At 43.7% G+C, this 17,895-nt stretch overlaps 1 protein-coding gene across 2 annotated transcripts in view; it reads right to left on the bottom strand.

The window, feature by feature from the left end:
• The window catches only part of TUFT1 (tuftelin 1), a 51,602-nt gene that overhangs the window by 16,804 nt on the left and 16,903 nt on the right, over positions 1 to 17,895 (bottom strand). Inside the window, exons 2-7 of one of the 2 annotated variants that reach the window (XM_078669647.1) lie at positions 10,973 to 11,047; positions 9,622 to 9,729; positions 8,795 to 8,863; positions 4,917 to 5,003; positions 785 to 862; positions 70 to 183 (exon numbers count right to left, since the gene is read on the bottom strand). In XM_078669647.1, coding sequence (XP_078525773.1) covers positions 70 to 183; positions 785 to 862; positions 4,917 to 5,003; positions 8,795 to 8,863; positions 9,622 to 9,729; positions 10,973 to 11,047 — 531 coding nt within the window. Of the gene's footprint in view, positions 1 to 69; positions 184 to 784; positions 863 to 4,916; positions 5,004 to 8,776; positions 8,864 to 9,621; positions 9,730 to 10,972; positions 11,048 to 17,895 lie in introns of both variants that reach the window. The other variant, XM_078669646.1, reaches the window with a different exon arrangement.

The raw sequence follows: 17,895 nt of genomic DNA, 5'->3' as shown, positions 1-17,895 counted from the left end.
GGAGAACAGGCTCAATTACAGCAGAGTATATTTTGTAAATTAGCATTGGAAAAAGAAAAGACTGTTAACCTCAAAAGCCGCCTTGTCAGACTGATGCCGCTTTTCAGCTTCCTGGAGTTTCGTGAACAGTTTCCTGGCTGTCTCGCGGATGTTTTCGACATCCTCTTTAGGGAAGTCCTCATCCTAAAAGGTTGGTAACACACAGGTCAGAGGCAGGTGACACAAAATTCTGAGTTGCTGAACAGATGTGGTTTTAAAATGTTTCACACAAATAGTGTAGGATAGACTCAAATAAAGCAGATACGTTTTGGTTTGCTTTGCATGGACTTTCAATCCAATACACAAAATAAAACACGTCCATGTTCAAAACACTGGGCTATCCATGGAACACACCTCAGTTCTAGAACGCTTTTTTTTTTTTTTTTTTTTTTTAGAAATCAACAATGTAAACCTATCTCTGTGGCCTTTCTGCACAGCCCAACACTAAAATAACTGTGTGTGAACCCTGCTGAAACAAAAGATATGTAACAAAATGATCCCACATCCCTAAAGCCCAGTCACTCAAGATTTGTATATACACACACCATTATACCACAAATTATACCTTAGTTTTTCCCCCAAATGTAATAATCCAGGCTTCAAGTTTAACTTGTACCGTAAAGACCCAGGTTTCTTCATCAAATTACGACTAGCTAACATTTGCTGTAAGATGGTACAGAGCAACATTAAGTTCAGCAAGCACAAACATCAAACCGGGGATCCCCCATCCATGTGTGCGACCGACCTGCTGACTTCCATGATGTTGCACACCGTTCCACTGACTTCCATGCTGCCGCACACCGTTCGGCTTTTCCAGAAAAACCTGTTAAAAGTAAATATGAAACGTTTAAACGTACACAGTGACAAATACATGCTTTATTTTTGTTTTTTTATAGGCTGTGAAATGGGTTTAGAGACCACCACCAATTTTGAGGTCTGAAAAGAGTAACTGTTCTAGGGTAAACTTGTCAAGGTCCAATGTACAGAGTAATTGTCACCATTAATCCCTAAAAGGTAGAGAGTTAACCCTTTAGTTTAGACAGATGGTTTAATGGACACCCATACTGGAGAAGTACGTAATAGCCAGCTGTTACCATGGTACATTGTTTAAATCTCTAAACAGCATAGTGTACATAACTATCGAATGTGGAACTGGGCCCGGTCCAAGTACTTTTCATATTATAAAGATTACACAGCGCATCTAATCTCCGAATGCAACAAACAAATGATTCACCTGGTTGTTGTTCAGCTGCCTTTGACCAACCCTGAAACTAAGCAACAATTAAAGGAGGTCATGCTATAATTTAATTTATTTGAGTGGCCATGAGCCAGCAGACTTCAGACTCTATAGCCCGCAACCAAGTGACTGCGTACTCTCTATATGTCAACTCTGCGGAGATCTTGCCTGACGTTTTCCATTTACATTTGAATATTGAAAGCGAGTCGTATTAGCTCAAGCGCACACCTTTTAAATATAACCTAGGAGTGGACTTTGTACCAGAACTCGGCTGGGTGCGGCTTATCAGAGTAACAGCACAATCCAGAAGCAGAGAAGGTAGCAAAAGCAGATCAAGAGACAAACTGTGAATATGGGAACCAGGTTCACCAAATTTTTGGTAGAGCTAAGCCCATGGTCTAATAATTCTGTTGTCTATTACTTTTGTATAGCCGTAAATAACCATCGCAAGGGACGCACGCTGCACCCCCTTGACCCTAGAAAATAGGAAAAAAATATCCTAGAAAAACAGATGGTGATTTAATTAACAGACAACAATGTTCCATCCTCTTTGGATGGTCTGTTGCAACCATATCATATTCGCCGTTGCAGTAGTAGCGGAGGTGCAAACTGCAAAGTGATCAAATAGGCATGAAAATATATGATTTATAATATACTGCCCCCCTCATGTTTATCTACCTGTCTTTGCAAAGCAGTTAATGTATGATGCAATTCTAAACATACACTAAAAAAAAATAGGCATCTGTATTCAATTCATAATGCCTGAAAAGCTAAAAAAAAAAGAGAATGTTAAGTTTGCTTTAAGAAGCCTGAAACTGCGAATATCAATTGTATTTGGAACTCAATAGATTATGATCATTGATGACGTATCATGTCAAATGCAAATATTTATGATACGTTTTGGAATGAGTGCCATGAGACATAAGTGCAGTTTTACATACTCCGGTCTCAGGCGATTTTGATCATGTTATGTTTTTATTAGTGTAACAATTAGGGGCTCTGAGCGCACTGCTTTTTTTTATGAGTAAAGTTTCAGTCCCTGTTCAATAGTTCCTCTTATAAGTTGAGCGTGCAATCAAAGCGGCACCTCTTGCCTTTGGTGCCTTATGTAAACAGAAAGTTGTGCCTTCCTCTAAAAAGGTGAAAGCATCCCTTGATGCACTGCTATACAATCCAACTGGGGATTACCCAGCGTTCCTCAAAAGTTTCACACAAAAGTTTGACTGTTCATGTTCTTTATTTTTTCATGATACTTCCTTTTACTCTTAGTTTAAACATTCTGAATATGCATTTATTTTCATTAGGTCAATCCAATGCATTTCGGTCGTTATGACCTTCATCTGGGACCATATGAGCTGAAAACAAGGCATAACAGTACTCTGTATCAATAATGGAATTATAACATAACGAATTCAAAAACACATTTCATACATGATTGTAAATGCGCATCAAAACAAAATACAAACGTTATGCTCAAGTTGTGATGTCACCCAAGTGAAAACATGCTGTGTGCTACATAGTGCCAAGAAAAACGCCAGTACGGCACTCACTTATTGTACTCCTTGTGCTACTCTTTTAAAGCAATCAGAACGCTATCTAAAGAAAAAACGAAGGACAAAATCAATATGGGAAAACGCTTAGACTAGGGACTTCACCCCTCTTACTATTGCGGGCTGTTGGCATATGCGAAGTTACTCACTTCATACACGTGAAGAAACACGTCTCGTCTATGCGGTTTGCTTTTCCGCAATAACGGTGCCGGCATTAGCGCGATGCCGGTCCACTTACTGAGCCTTTAACAAACCCATTGTGCAAGCGTTTGGTGTCCATCGCTCTCATTGGGCGAGCTCCCGATCACGTGGTCGGGGCCACAGCCAATGGGAGCGACCTAATCCTCCCTAATGATATCTAAATCTGCGCGTAAAGAGGTCAATAAAGTATCTGAACTGGCTACAAAAAAAAAAAACGCAAATCAGCCGCTCTTGGGGGCAAAATGTATCAATTCTAAAGTAAGTGTAAAAAACATGAAAATAAAATAAAATGAAATAGTGAGATGTGACTGTGTGATACCACTGACCCTACTATGTATAATAGTGGATGACTCATGCACCCAACCCTGTAGGAAAAGCAAAATGCGCTTGTCTATGCCAATTCACAATGTTTACAGATAACATGTGAATTCAACGCGATCATTGAGCCCAAAAGGCTTATGTGAATTCAACAAATACATCCAACTGTTTTCACGTTGAAGCAGGAATCTGTTGTTATCCCGTCCTTCAATTTTATCAATCACTTCCAAAACTGCAAACTGTAGTTGGGACAAGTTATGTTTCTCTTCCTTGAAATGAGCTGCTACTGCTGACTTGATGTTAGTGCCTTGAAGAAGCTTCTTGGCTGCGTGAGTGCTGTACAAAAACCACTTATGTCACAAATAGAAGTGTTACAAGGACATCTAGAATTCACAGTAAACGTTGCAATTCTCGCACACTACCCTCACATTTATGGCTAGTTTACTAATGAATGACTCAAAAAACACAATATTTGGAAACTAGGGGTGGGTAAGCTTAGTTGGTACGTTGGAAAGGGAATATTTCCCAAGGAGTAAAAACCTTGCAGCAGAAATACTTTGGTTATGATACTCTGAAAAGTGAGAGAAAGCTTCACATGTGGTCCATCCGTCTACAACTCTCTGCGGCATCCATTCTAACACCAGATGTACAGAAGACAGATGCCACAGTAGCGTAGCAAGGATGCCATGAGCCCTGGTGCAAGCATGGAAAATGGCCTCCGAGTGCGGATTAGCTGTAAAATACAGCAATAACACTGGTTCATTGGGCACACCCAGGGCCCCGGTGCCACTACACCTGCTGCAGCAATGGTAGCTGCACCCCGGCAATGCCGTACAAAGCAGTGAGCTGGAGCTCCTATCTTTTGTGCCGCGCCCTCACCCGCTCTGGGCGTTCTCACTCAGTGAGGTCTGACCAGGGGAAACATGAAAGCTGCTGGCCTGGTCTGTGGAAACTTCCATAAATTGCTTATAGGGGCCTATGCTCGAACAGCCCTTAGAGCCTTGCGCCTATGCCTTCGAATTACCACAATATGGGAGAACCCTACATCATTCACCAGAGAAAATTTTTGGAAAATAGCTGGCCAGAACAAGTTCAATATATATTCACTTTTACTCAAAAAGCTTTGGTGGACTCCGAATATAGCCAGAAAACACCGACTAAACTGACAACTACTGCACACACACTGCTCAGCAGACAAATACAAAAATTGCACCTAGATTAAGAAAGCGCTCTGTTTCCATACGAATGGTATAAGGAGCTATAAAAATATTGATCACATCAAGCTGAAGGACAACAGTGAATAGAGTGAACACAGAATGCAGGTGTTGCCTCATCAGTCCTAAGACAGCCAGACAAACCGACATGCGCACTTCCTCCTCCCCCTGCAGCTGATGCTGCGGCATGGCCCCACCCTGGAATCCCAACTGGACGTGATAAATAAAAAGACAATTAAATAGTTTTGTCATTTTATTGGTCTTCCGTCTGCTGCATTTCAGGGGTGGGGCGCCGCTCCTACGCCACAGCAGAGGAGCCGCGCCTGCATGGACCTAGGGCCTTCTCTGCCCAATTACCTTGTTACGCGAAGAGCCCGGATTCTCAGCCTGGCGCCCCACAGACTGCGATATGTCCTGTCGCAGTCTGCTCAAGGATGTCCGAGCCTGTGGGACAGAAAGATTCCGGAGGTCAGCACAATGTAGAAGCAAACATGTGAACAGCAGCACTGAGTTCTAGGAAGCAGAGAAAGTGAACCAGGGTGGGACAGACAATCAGTAAACAGTGGCGGGAATGCTGCAGCAGTAAGCACACCTTGCAGGCAGGCATTGCACTGAAGTGGAACTGTTTGCTCCCCTGGTGAGCGGTTAGCACAAGGCATGACTAACCACCTGGTCTAGACAGCAGGAATGTGTGCATGTGGGGGTGGGATGGGCAGGCAGCTCAGGAATGCCACCCTCAGCGAGGAGTCGCTGACATCTTCCAAACACACTGCTTCGAGAATTCCCATCAAATGAGTTTCTGCTGCGGGGAAGCAGCCTATTTGTAATCATCTTACAACCAGAGGATGAGAGTGTGCCCAGGAAAGTTCCAGCCATCCTTGCACGAGGCAGCTACACAGATGCGGCAACATCTTGAAGTTGGTTTATTGTTTTACAATCACATTTTCTTTTAATCACATGTAATCCTAGATGAACCTAAAGGTCCACATTTTCAGCTGTTTTGCTTATTTGAGAACTGCACACAATTAAAAGTTCTTGTGTGAAATGATCTGCAGTACAAGTGTTAAGCAGTATTTAATCAAATTCACACAAAAAAAATGATACCTTTGATTCTGCACCTCAGTTGCCGATGTATAAATACTTGAATTCATGTCAGGACGGGGCTGCCAGGCCAACTTATCCAGCAGTCTTGCCTAGTGCAATCACTCCTTCAAAACCCCTGATTTCTACGCGTTCGTTCTTGCTTTAATATTATGGCCATGTGTCTACCCCAAGAAGTTTTTTTTTTTTTTAAATATCAAACAAATTTTTATATATTTTTCATTTGTTAGTCCTCGTCAACTGTAATAAAAATTAAGATAGCACCATTCAGCTAAAAATGGAGTCACAACCTGTGGATTACATCTGGCACCTTCCGAATAGGGATGGCATTCAAAGCGATAAACAATGAGAACAACTCAAGCCCCTCCCTCGTCCCTCCCTCCCTCCTTGCAATTCTCCCGGATGTTTTGAACTATATTCTGCCCCAGGCTCTCCTGCAGGAACGCTGCTGCTTGCATTTGCCAACTTTTCTGTGAAAACTTCCTTTCTGCGAGTCCCTCTCTGGAAGCACCTAGCTCGATTTGAGCACAGGTACCTCATGGCCCATCACAACGGAAGTAGATCACCGATGACTCGCAAGCCCTCTCTGCGTCAAGGCTTCAGACTGCCGATCATGTCTCAACCCATTCCCTCCCACCCACAATGCACGATTTTCAGAAGTTTTAGCAGAGCTGGAAAAGCAACTTCAGGTGAGGTAACACTGGGCTTTCCCAATGATCCATTGGTAACTACCAATAAGTTGTTTTCCACCAAAGGGTTCCAAGTGACTTACAGACTAAAAAAAAATACAGCTGCTAAATTGAAACCATCAACATTTTGGTTTAGGTTTTGTATGGCCCACCGACCCACCCTACCAAGCTGACCCCACTGATCAGCAGAACGGAGGAAAGAGGCTACACCAAACCAGCTCAAAAAATGAACTACCTCAATGCACCTCCACCAGATCTTCCCCTCCTCTTCAGCCCAATATAACGATAGACTATTTACCAATATATTTACATATCTGCATATAAATTGGTGTACATGTGTAAAAAAAAAAAATCCCAGACGTCCAAACTCCCTTTCCCACCGGCCTCTGTAACTCCCCAAACTGCAATAAATGGCTTTCTTCCACCTTCCCCCACACCAGTCATGGGCTGTGTCCTCCGCACAGACTTGGCCATGCTCTCAAACCAAGAGAGACAGAGCAGTGCTGGAAGCACAGTAAAATATCCCTGCCGCCACACATCAGGACAGAGCCGTGGATGACATTTGTTGGCAATTCTGCAGTATTATCAAAATTCCATTGCTTTCTTCAGTCTCCAGAGATTTAGGAGAGGTGGCAGCTCACCACCCATCCTTAGACTTCTGCGGTCAATTCAGGTAAAGCACGGTTAGACCCCCTGAAGCCACCTTTACCAAGAGTGGGAGCACACCAGTAGAAATGGAGACTAATAAGCATACATGCACACTTGTATTACTCCGAAGTCCATCCTTCCCCCGGTCGAAATTTGACCCAAGTGCCTTGCTGATAAAACCATAGCTGGAGTAATACGCTAGACTTTGCTACTCCAATTACACCAGAAAAATATTTACATTTAAACAAGACTGATTAAAGTTCATGTATCTCTCTTTAGAACATTGCTCACTCTAGATAAACAGATAGGTGGCCTCAAAAACTAGTCAATTCCCCAGGTGAGGTCACAATGTACAACAGTATTAATATAATTATCTCTAGGTCTGCTGGTCAGTCATCTGTAGTGCACTCCCTCTGTAGTATAATGTTGTAACGTTATAATAGTATGACGATCAGAGGGTAGATAGGAGTCCTGCTCCTGTGTGATACCTTAATTGCTCCCTCTTTGTGGACCGCTCCTTAGACGTCTTTTGGTCCCACAAAGTCTGCATGGTCAGTATTGACTAATCGGTCACCCGTCTGACCAATCTCGGATTCTTAAACCTTCTGCACCTCTTAACGCCATCTGTATTATAGACTTCGTTGTAGAGGTTGGTTCTACATTTAAAGACACATGTTCACAAAGCCTAGTCCATGCATGAAGTCAATGATAAAGGCGAGCTACTGGTCTCCCCACTACCCTTAGAGTGAGGTTTTTCCTTATACCCATTTTTCTGCGCATTAACCACAGGCTTTCTAGAATAGCAGCAACAGAGGCAGCATGGGAGAAAGAACACAACATTATCACTGGATATCTTTTTATAAAAGGTTTATACACTAATCACCAAAAAAAAGGGAAATACTTCGCAGTGACTGATAGTAGACATCAAGCTTCTCTACCTGAACACAGCCAAACTGATTAGGTGGCTGCTGATGTAGGCGATAGCGGTCCATAAAGATATATTTAAATTGCCTTTGCTGGACTAACCAGATCTACGCAGCACCCAATGCCTCCTGGAGGAAGAAGGCTAGGTTGTGGTTTTCTTTAAAGTGTATATAAAGCAAAGACCTCACTGGGACAACTATCCCATTTATAAGCAATGACTCCTGGACTGAGCGGAGTGGTTTGGAGCACCACCAAGTCTGCGTGGTTTTCTGAAGACTGCAGACAGGAATGTTTGTCGTGTTCTACAGTAAGTTAGTCTCATATGGCTGGGGCTAGGTTCTCCTCATATACTAGTGAAGAGAGCCGATCAGTGCGCCGTGGTCCGAGACAATCACAATCAATAGAAAGGATTTCAAAACAAGTCATATACCAAGGTCTTGTCTTCTTAATACCAAATGCATTTAGCTGCAATTGGAATAAAGAGGCACGGGAGTTTTTCTGGTACAAAAAGCTATCAAGGTACTAAAACAACAGTATAGACCAGTCAAATATTGTGAACATAATTTCAATCACACACATTTTATGAAAGAACACGTTTTGATGGCAAAATGTGCAGGGCAGGTCATACGGTGGAACATAAAAGCTAACCACATCGTTGCTATGCCAACCATGATTATACTTTGGAGGACACCACATTCCACACTCATGAGACCAGCAAATTTAAGAACCAGTTGTACAAATGCCCACAAACATCCATAGTGCACATGTGATAGCCAAAGACATGAACTCAAAAGGAAACATACTCCGCTAGCGCCTGTAGGTGGTATCAGCGACAGTATGTGAACGCATATTCACCTCTTGGATGTAACGAACCTCATTCTTCAGCTGGCTCACATTCCACTCGTGGTTCGCTTTGTCCTGAGCCTTCGCCTTGAGGTAAACCTGAAATAAAGGCCGGCAAGTCATTTATAAAGCTATCCCACCACAGGAGCATGTCAAGATCAGAGGGAACCTATTGAACCTACATGCCATTCTTGAAACTTACAGAATGACCAAACTTAATCCCACCCTCCAGTCACGGGGATCCTGGCAGCTGCTCACCAGCAGATCAAGAAAAGCGGCCACAATCAGAGCTGTGGATCAAATAGTTCTTCTACCTCACCCAAGATGGTCATCCAGCACTAGAGAGGATGGGTAATTCCATAGGAGCCGGTGCAGTTACCACAGCAACTGCATCTCCACAGAGGTGGAGTCAGATGTGCAGAACCACTTTTCCCACTGGGGCACAGATACCCACTTACTTATCCACTAAGAGCTTCCCCTTGAATAACCACCCCAAAGCAAATCCAGACCAATCACTGAGGCACAAATAACACACTCTTACAGGAACAAAGACATTCAGGATCTACAATTCTGGCAGGTAGCGGTTTTCCAAGGTCTATAGGGTCATACAGAGAGAATATGGAGGTGTAGCTGTTCGGTGTAGCATAAACACTGCACCCACCGTCTTCTGCTTGCAGAAGTGCCCACATATTTGGGCATATTCGATCACTAGATCACTAGGTCTTCAGCCTAAGATGTGAATTTGCATATTACAGGGTGTAACTACTTTGCCAATTAATTAATAAACACATCATGCAATAGTATAACATAAAAGATAAATAAATGAGTACATTTAAAATATATATTTTAGAACTCACTTTAATGATCTCCTCGTCACCATCTGTGGACTTGACAAACTCAGAATCAAGGGACTGTCCGTAGTTCACTGGCTTGGAGGAGACCACAGCAAAGGCTCTTCCCACCGGCTGAGGACAAAAAAAAGGCATAAGAAAATAGTTTCTTCAGAAAGAGTTTCCCAAATACACAAACGCCATTGTAAAGCTAATTCCTCAGGAGCACAACTAGAATCTCATGTTACAGCAATTCAATTACATTATTCATTCAGCCTCCTCACTTGCTGAGTTTACTATACAATAACGTCACAACCCCTACTTTACAACACCTCTTTACCTCTGGTTCATTTCCGACATAGATCAAGGAGGAAAAGAAAGGGGGAGGGGAAAATGTGTCATTCAATAGGTTGCTCGTTTCCCAGAAGGCCACGCCTCATTGTATCCAGAGGGGTTCAAAGAGCCACAAATCCTTCAACACTTGTGCAATAATCCCAGAAAAAGCTTTACTGTTTTTTTTTAAATTTATTATTATTATTTTTTTAAATCCCTCCAACAAAAAGCCTTCAATTGAATGTGCATATGAAGCAGTGCTGTGGTAAAGCAGCTGCTACCAGTAATATACAAGGTTTTTACTCCCACCATGAAAGGATTTCTCCAAAGCAAGGGAGTCTCCTTCACCAAATAAGGACCCATTTCACATCTCAGAATGTGCTGTCTGACACGCGGAAAATAATCAAACGAAGTATTTTTATGTCCCAAAGAGCTTCAGATAAGGGGATCCCTAACGCCCTAACACTCATGTCATAAGAGATGTGCTTTGCATGTGTTATGATGAACAGTTCAGAAAAGCTGATGGGTGGAAAAGTAAATAATTACATAAATAAAGCAGAAAAAAAGTTATGTATGGGCCCAAAAAGTTTTACAAGTGGCTGTGAAAACAAACCCCATGACTCTGGCTGGAGGGAGAGGGGGTGAAGGGGGAGAGAGGGAGAGGTGAAGGTGGAGAGAGGGAGAGACGAAGGTGGAGAGAGGGAGAGACGAAGGTGGAGAGAGGGAGAGACGACGGTGGAGAGAGGGAGAGGATGGAGCTGCAGGGAGGGAAGGTGGGTGTGGGGGCTGGCAGAATGATACGTTTTTGCAGGGCAGAAACCTGTGCCGGCATGGTTCACAGTCATGTGCATGTACACATTCATTATGCAGCAAACCCCCGTTTCTTGTGTGTTATATCCGGAGAACGGAGTACTCTCTGGGGCCACTCAATGTAGGGTCAAGGTGAAGGAACACTGACAGCGACAGTCTCCATTCCCGCCGGGCCTGCTAAGTACTGGGCCCCGCACCCGAACCCCTGAACCCCTCCTCTGCATGCGGGTCCTACCTTCTGCTTGACGGGGTCACCTCGGTCTCCGGCGGGGCCATTCTGCAGCGTCAGGCGGACCGTCTTCACGTGATCCTGAGGAGGCAAAGAGAGGCGAAATCAGAGGCGAGGCGCGAGGAGGGAAGTGCAAGCGCATCACGGGGGGGGGCAGAGGGAAGGGCAGCCCGTCCCTTGTGAATGAAGCCAGCCAGCGCACTGAAGGAGGCGAGGGGCGACCTCCGAGACGGACATCCCTTCCCTGACACACGCTGCCGAGCTCAGTCCCACCAGGGGCGGTGGTGGGGGCCTTCATTCATTCCACACACATCACACCCCTGGCAGGCAGCAGCCCGGGCGCGGGTCACACTTCAGATATAGCCATGAAGGCAGCACACCCGCAGGAATGAAACTGTGAAAAACACCACAACACTGACAACTGCAGAACAGACCGAGCGTGGTAGAGCGCCAAGAAAGGGCTGCATCTCTCACAGCTGGAAAGCGCCCACCCCACTCACACGCCCATCCATCCATCCATCCGAGGGCGGCGGTGCAAGCATCAGTGCCTACAAGGCCTCTTCGTTTACAGAACTTGGCCCTTAGAAGCCGCTGGGACTTTTGATTTCAGAAGGCACCCCATCAAATCTATTGTAATGCAATATTCCAGGTAAAAAGAATCAAATTCCTCCCTCCAGTACCGGTGGCGACCACTTCACATCACAACAGCGGTATGAAGCACTTTATGAATGCAAAGATAAAATAATATATAATGCTTTCCAATCTTGCAGGCCTGGAGCAGGGCTTCATGTTAAAGCAAGTGCTGACCATCGCCTAAGTGACAGAAAAAATGAAATAAAAGACTGTCACACATGGCTGTGTAGCATAATAGCCCGAGGCTACTGGAATGGAGAAGCGTTTCACTGTAGAGAGCACAAGAACAGTACCCACGGTCCCACTAAATACCAGTGGAAAGTGAAAACTGAACTCAGAAAAACAAAAAAGTGAGGCGTGGAATGTCTGAATTATTTTCGGCCTCTGGTAATTAAGGGCACATTCACAGCAGTTAGGTGGGGCAGTTCCTATTGGAGCAGAACTAAGGCCCATTTGAAGGAACAATGGGTGAAAATCTTTGGACTGGAAAGTGGTTCTGAGCGATCGCCACTGGCAGTGATTAAATCAAGCATTCCTTCAATTGCTTTGTTATTTGTTCCTAATTTCACTCAGGGCAACACGTCAACTGTGCACAAGAATGCGGAAGGCGGACTCGGGGCGCTGGCCCTGTCACACCACAACACCCCATCTACGCTGGTGGCCCCTGCCTTAAACATCAGCGCTCTCTTTCAGTGATCCTGCGAGGACTGAATTGAGGTTTCTGCCCTCAACTGTCCTGTTGGAGCCATTTTGCGAGTAAACTCAGTGTTGTTAATCCTGCGCTTCCGGACCTAGCTTCCTCCCAATTTTGGCTGGATTGCTTCTTGCTTTGCAGTAAAACCCAATCCCTAATAATTATTTGCCTCCAACTCACTCAATTTGCATTTTTTTGAGCTCACTCATGTCCCCCTTACCATCCAGATTACCCACATGTATGTCCCAAGAAGACTCCTGAAACTGCTTTTAAAAACTACGTAATGTCATAAAGTAATTCTACGACACATATAGAACTTCTTTATAAAAAAAAAATATATTAAAAAAACACAAGAGGAGAACAGAAAACGGCAGGCCCCGATGGCAGGAGAATAGTCAACACCTCCCTGGCTGGAGATCTGTCAAAGGGAGATTATTTTAGGCTTTGGAGAAGGATTTTTCGTATGCTGCTTTCATGAAAAGCATTGCCAGGGATTAGGCAGTAGGAAGCCCTAGTAGGGTGCCTGGGGTCGATTTGGTGGGAGAGCAAAAAGCTGCAGAAGAGACTTGAGCCACTGGATGTCCCCAAAGGAGTGGCATCAGATGGAGCCACACAGACCAAAGATTTAGCACTTCATATGGTCTGTGTGTCAAGGTGTCATCCCTTCAAGACATCGGAAACCCAAAGACGTAGGCAGCAGTAGAGCACAATAGGAGGGTTGGAGACAGGGGGTGAGGAGAGAGAGCTCGCTGAGTGAAGAGCAATCTCTACAAAGTTCTAAAGGGAAACTACTGGAAGTGTTGGAGCGAGAAACCAGAAAAGTGGGAGATGCAGGCCATAGGCCGCAATCCAGAGAGCAGACATGGCTCACAGTCCTAGATTTCATTCAAATGACACTTCTCAGAACACAGTGACCTGATTACAGTGAAAGATAAATATTTACGCTGAAAACTCTACCTTTAGAGCCAAAAAGCCAACAGTGACTGAACAGCACTCCTTTCAGAAGGACACAGTATCCGGGACTTTATATAAAGCATGCGTCAGATGACACAAAACAGAACGAGAAGGATATTGCACGTACGTTTGTACAAAGTTCATATCAACAGTACAGTAAGCAACTGCAGCAATAACAAGATGGCGAAGTCCAAAGTTCAAACTGACAAATACTACTGAACCTACTTTAATGGGCAGAGGTGAGGCGCATCCATCAAGCCACATACCTGGGCTAATGTGATATTTAGTGATAACATTAAATGGCAAGGTTAGTCAGCACGGCAGGCTCCAAAACTCAGAGGCATTTAAGACCAATCTAAGATCATGGCAAGATGTTCGCCCCAAAAAGTCAAGGTTTACGGGCTGCAAGAAATCCAGCATGGAGCACAGTGGGCATAAAAAGGACATATCCATACAGGAACCAATGCAACATTTCTAAGCCCCAGAAAGTAAGGCCATCACCCATGATGTTCAACTGATGTGTGGCAGGAATTTTGGAACAAAAGTGGTCTACCAGCGGCCATGAGGAGGGTCTGAGTCTAAAACATTAAATCAGGAACTGCAATCATCTGATGAAATAGGTTAGCTTCAGATTATTACATGGACTTTAATTCTCTTTGCTTCACCACTACATTCAGTCGAAACTGAACTCAAACGCAAGATCTCTCTGAACCGTGAAAGACCTTAACGGTTGTGACAGATCAACAAGTCATATCATACAAAAGTGCCCAAGTCAGGATTACTTCCACTTCATTGACATTTAGAATACAACAAGGAACAAATCATCCCTGGGCATTCGGGTCTCTCCTGGTCTCAAGTGATGATAACCAGTAGGTTCCACCTCTTCAACAGGTAACATTGATTGAAGGACTTGTGGAAGTGAAGGTCAATATTCACTCAATCATAGATCCAGCTACAAATGGAATCTACTTTGTATAACTGCATTTACACAACAAGTCTGTACTAGTAAAAAAAAAAAGTGTATCTAGGGAGGGGCGGCCGGGAGCTGTAGCATTAACATTTTTTTTAAATAAGTTAATATTGCTTGGAACACACCCAAACCGCTGGAAACAAATATCGAAAACAAACAGAGAAAGGCACTTTGATTTTTCCTTCTAAGTAACATTTATTTTTGAATTGTGCTATTAATTCAGTTTTCCAACCCCAACCACTTATGTGCATACTGAATACGTGCTTCAAGCCACTGTGTACCCACCAGCAGCAGATGAAGCGCCAGGGGGCCACTGTGAAGGACTTAAGTTGACATTTTTATACCATGAGTTTCCAGCAAACTCAACCCAACTCCAAAAAAAGGCATCGATAAAAACTCTACACTTTAGCCTTTGGAGGCGATTACAAATTGACTCACCATACGAGTAACGAACCACAGTGGATAAAACAGGAGGGAGTAGTTGATCAGAAAATGGTCAAAACATAAAACATTAAAAGGGGCAGTGACAACACAATCTCCACCACAAGCTCCAAAAGCAGTCATTCGAAAGGAGACTTAAATCAGGGAAGCGCCAGGCACCTTTAAATCCTAATCATCTGCTGGGTGCTGTCAAGTTTGTAGGTGCAACCAGCAGTGTTGGACTGGCTTATCAGGCACTCTGGCACTGCCTGAAGGGCTGGCTTTAAAGGGTCAATGTGTGGGACGTGATGAAAAAAAACACTTTGCCTGTTTCATGCTGGCCCATCTGCCAGCGCCTTAGTGTCCGGTAGGCCGGTCATTCACCAAGTTGTACAATAATTCTCCAACATTACTAGAAAGCTAAAAGGCAACCAAGGGGAAGAGTGATCTGGCCACAACAATTAAAAAAAACATGAAGACTAAAGTACGAATTTATTGTATGTAGTGCAACTTCCTGCTAGTCCTAGTTAATTTCATGTACTTTGCACACAACCAGCTCATTTTAAGTCATGCCATGCAATGCAGTTTTGTTGCAGATAAACCAAAATAATCAACAAAAAGCGATTGTGAACGTAGGCATGGTTTATCCCAGTTGCATTTCTCTCTTGAGGTTGTAACTGGTAAGACTCCAGTCAGAATCTACTCTCCCAAGACTACAGAAGATAATGAAATCCGGCCATTTTATTTGGGAAGCCGATCCTGGTAATGAACAACTATTTCACGGATGAAGAGCGCATCAAAACTGGACGTTCAAGTGCTGAGCACACACCCATGGAATGACAACATCTCTCCAAAACAAACTCATGATATAAAAACGTGGCGCAAAGCCTAGATCGAGTACCACTATGTTGAGGAGGGGCTGCAAGTACAGTGCTTTAAATGGGCAGGGACTGTCAGGAACGGAGTACCTGCACTTCTTTATTTTGAGAGGGAGAGCACCTATACTTCTCAACAAAGGCGTAATACTTTTAAGTGGAGAGTGCCAGCACTTCTCAGAAGTAAGAAGGTCCTCTGGTACAGGGTACACGCTCTTCTATTTTTCCATATCAAGCACTGAGCATGTGAGTGATGGACGTCAGAGCTACATAAAACAGAGAAAACAAGTGCAATGTAATACAAGACCAAAAAAAACAAATAACTTGACTATTCGGTCGTGCATAGGAAGGTCTCACAGCCCAGGCTTCCAGTCTCAATGAAAATTATTATGGTCAAACCGGTGTAAAGAATATACAGGGGGGGGGGGGGGGTTCTCCTTAATGCATAATACAGACCATTGCTTAACAAACAAACCCAACCAGGGAATCCAATTTTTAACCATCCAATTTAACTAATCAGAAGAGAGTATGCTCCATACAGCGGAGAGTGCGGCACGGCGTCCAAGAGCGCTTTCGAAAACATCTTGGTTCACTGATATTAAAAAACAGGAGCAGCCATGATTTGAAAAACGTTAGAAGAATTTAATAAAATTGTACCTGCGTCACCTTGGGTGTGCCTTCTAATTAAATTGTGCTGGAGGAAATCAAGGCGGGGAGTGACCCTAGTGTATTAGGACGTGGAAAGGATGAACGGTCTGGCGCACTTAGCATAAAAATAATTAATTGAAATCCATAAATTGACCTAATTCACTGATAATTATTCTATGCACATTCCATTCCATCATTTTCATCTTATTTATTCTGTTCTAGCCAGCACCCAGCTGCATTCAATTCAGTCTTGGCCACTTCCTAAAAGGGCCAGTACAGCCTGAACTGCCGGGATACAAGCACCCCGATAGGAGAAAGTTACCCAGATGTGTTTCAGCTTCATCGGCGAGGTACAGTTGGGGTTACAATGCCACAGCCATCTCTGGCACACACCGGGTCACGCCCAAACCATTTGGGCATTCTCCACTGTTTTTGCCCATGGTCATGAGAGATAGTGATCAACCACAATAAAACCAGTGTTAGCCACTACAGGATTGGGCATAGTTTCAGGAGCACAACCAACATTAAAATTACCGAATAAAGTTAAAAAAATCCACACTGTAATGATAGTACACGAGCTTGATAAACCAAACACACAAAAAGTTGGAAAATGCACAGACGCAAAATGGCATCCACTACATTTTTGCCAAGCTCATATAAAGTCATAAAATAAAATTAAAAAAAGTCTGCCCTTCTCTTCATGAGCCGTATCACGCTGGAACCATCCTTTGGCCTGGCTTGACAGCGCAGCAATGTACAAACTTTATTGTTAAGATGTTTTTTTAAATTTGCACAGAGAAGTATTCGGATCCACCCACAGGTAGATGACTCTTACACCAAATAGCCAATAGTGCAAGGTAGCATTTCATCTTCCAGGAAGGGCTTCCATTGGAAAGTACGGCATATCATCAGGCAGGTTGTCACTTATAATTCTTCATATTTTTTATGGGCTCTAAACAAAGCACATTTCTGTTTTTTAACTTTTCTGCGACCATTGGCAAAGCCAATAGGGCAGTCTTTTATTGTGATAAAACGCATTTGTGCTTGCAATGTATACAAACGGCATCAGTGAGTGCCTGTGTTTACATACGCTGGCACATGAAAACAAGATGTTGGTTCTGTATAAAGACTCCACTACCTTCTCTTACTCCTCTTCAAGAGTTGCAGTTCTTTTAATTCACCTTTTCCGCTGCTCATCGATTTTACATGGGTAACATTTGTTTTATCCTCAAACTGCCAGTTGCCAAGGCACGGCTAGTTCTGGGCAGGATGTCACAAGTGTGACCCAATTCCAGACTGAATGCTAAGAGCACAGTGCTTCTGCTAGACCTATGAACAGCCACAACAAATAGCAAAGGGGATTAGGTAAAAGCACAATCCAGGTGTTTCTCCTATTGTAAAAAGAAGGAGCAAGAAGAAGATTAGTTCATTTTGAGATGTGCATGTCACATAGAACTACTGATTTCAAAGTTCAGAAGAATTAAAGATGGGCCTCACTGAATGGACTCCCAGGTTACTAGTACTCAGTTTCAGGTTTAGCAGGCTGCTGCTCAGGTTATTTAAGTAGGAAGATTTCACTGAAAGCCCCTTCGCTTTACTTAAAAACGGCAGCCTTACTATTTCCAAGATTCCTGCGGCACAATGCTTAACAGAATTGGCTTGAGACACTATTTGAGATAAAACCAAGGAAGCCTTTCAAAGTGCCAAATTCTAAGAGGTATATGCGGGCCAAGAG

This window comes from Lissotriton helveticus, chromosome 12 (assembly GCF_964261635.1).
Source record: "Lissotriton helveticus chromosome 12, aLisHel1.1, whole genome shotgun sequence".
Taxonomy (NCBI): Eukaryota; Metazoa; Chordata; class Amphibia; order Caudata; family Salamandridae; genus Lissotriton; species Lissotriton helveticus.
The sequence above is the reverse complement of the archived record's forward strand: the minus strand, read 5'-3'. Positions and strand labels throughout refer to the sequence as shown.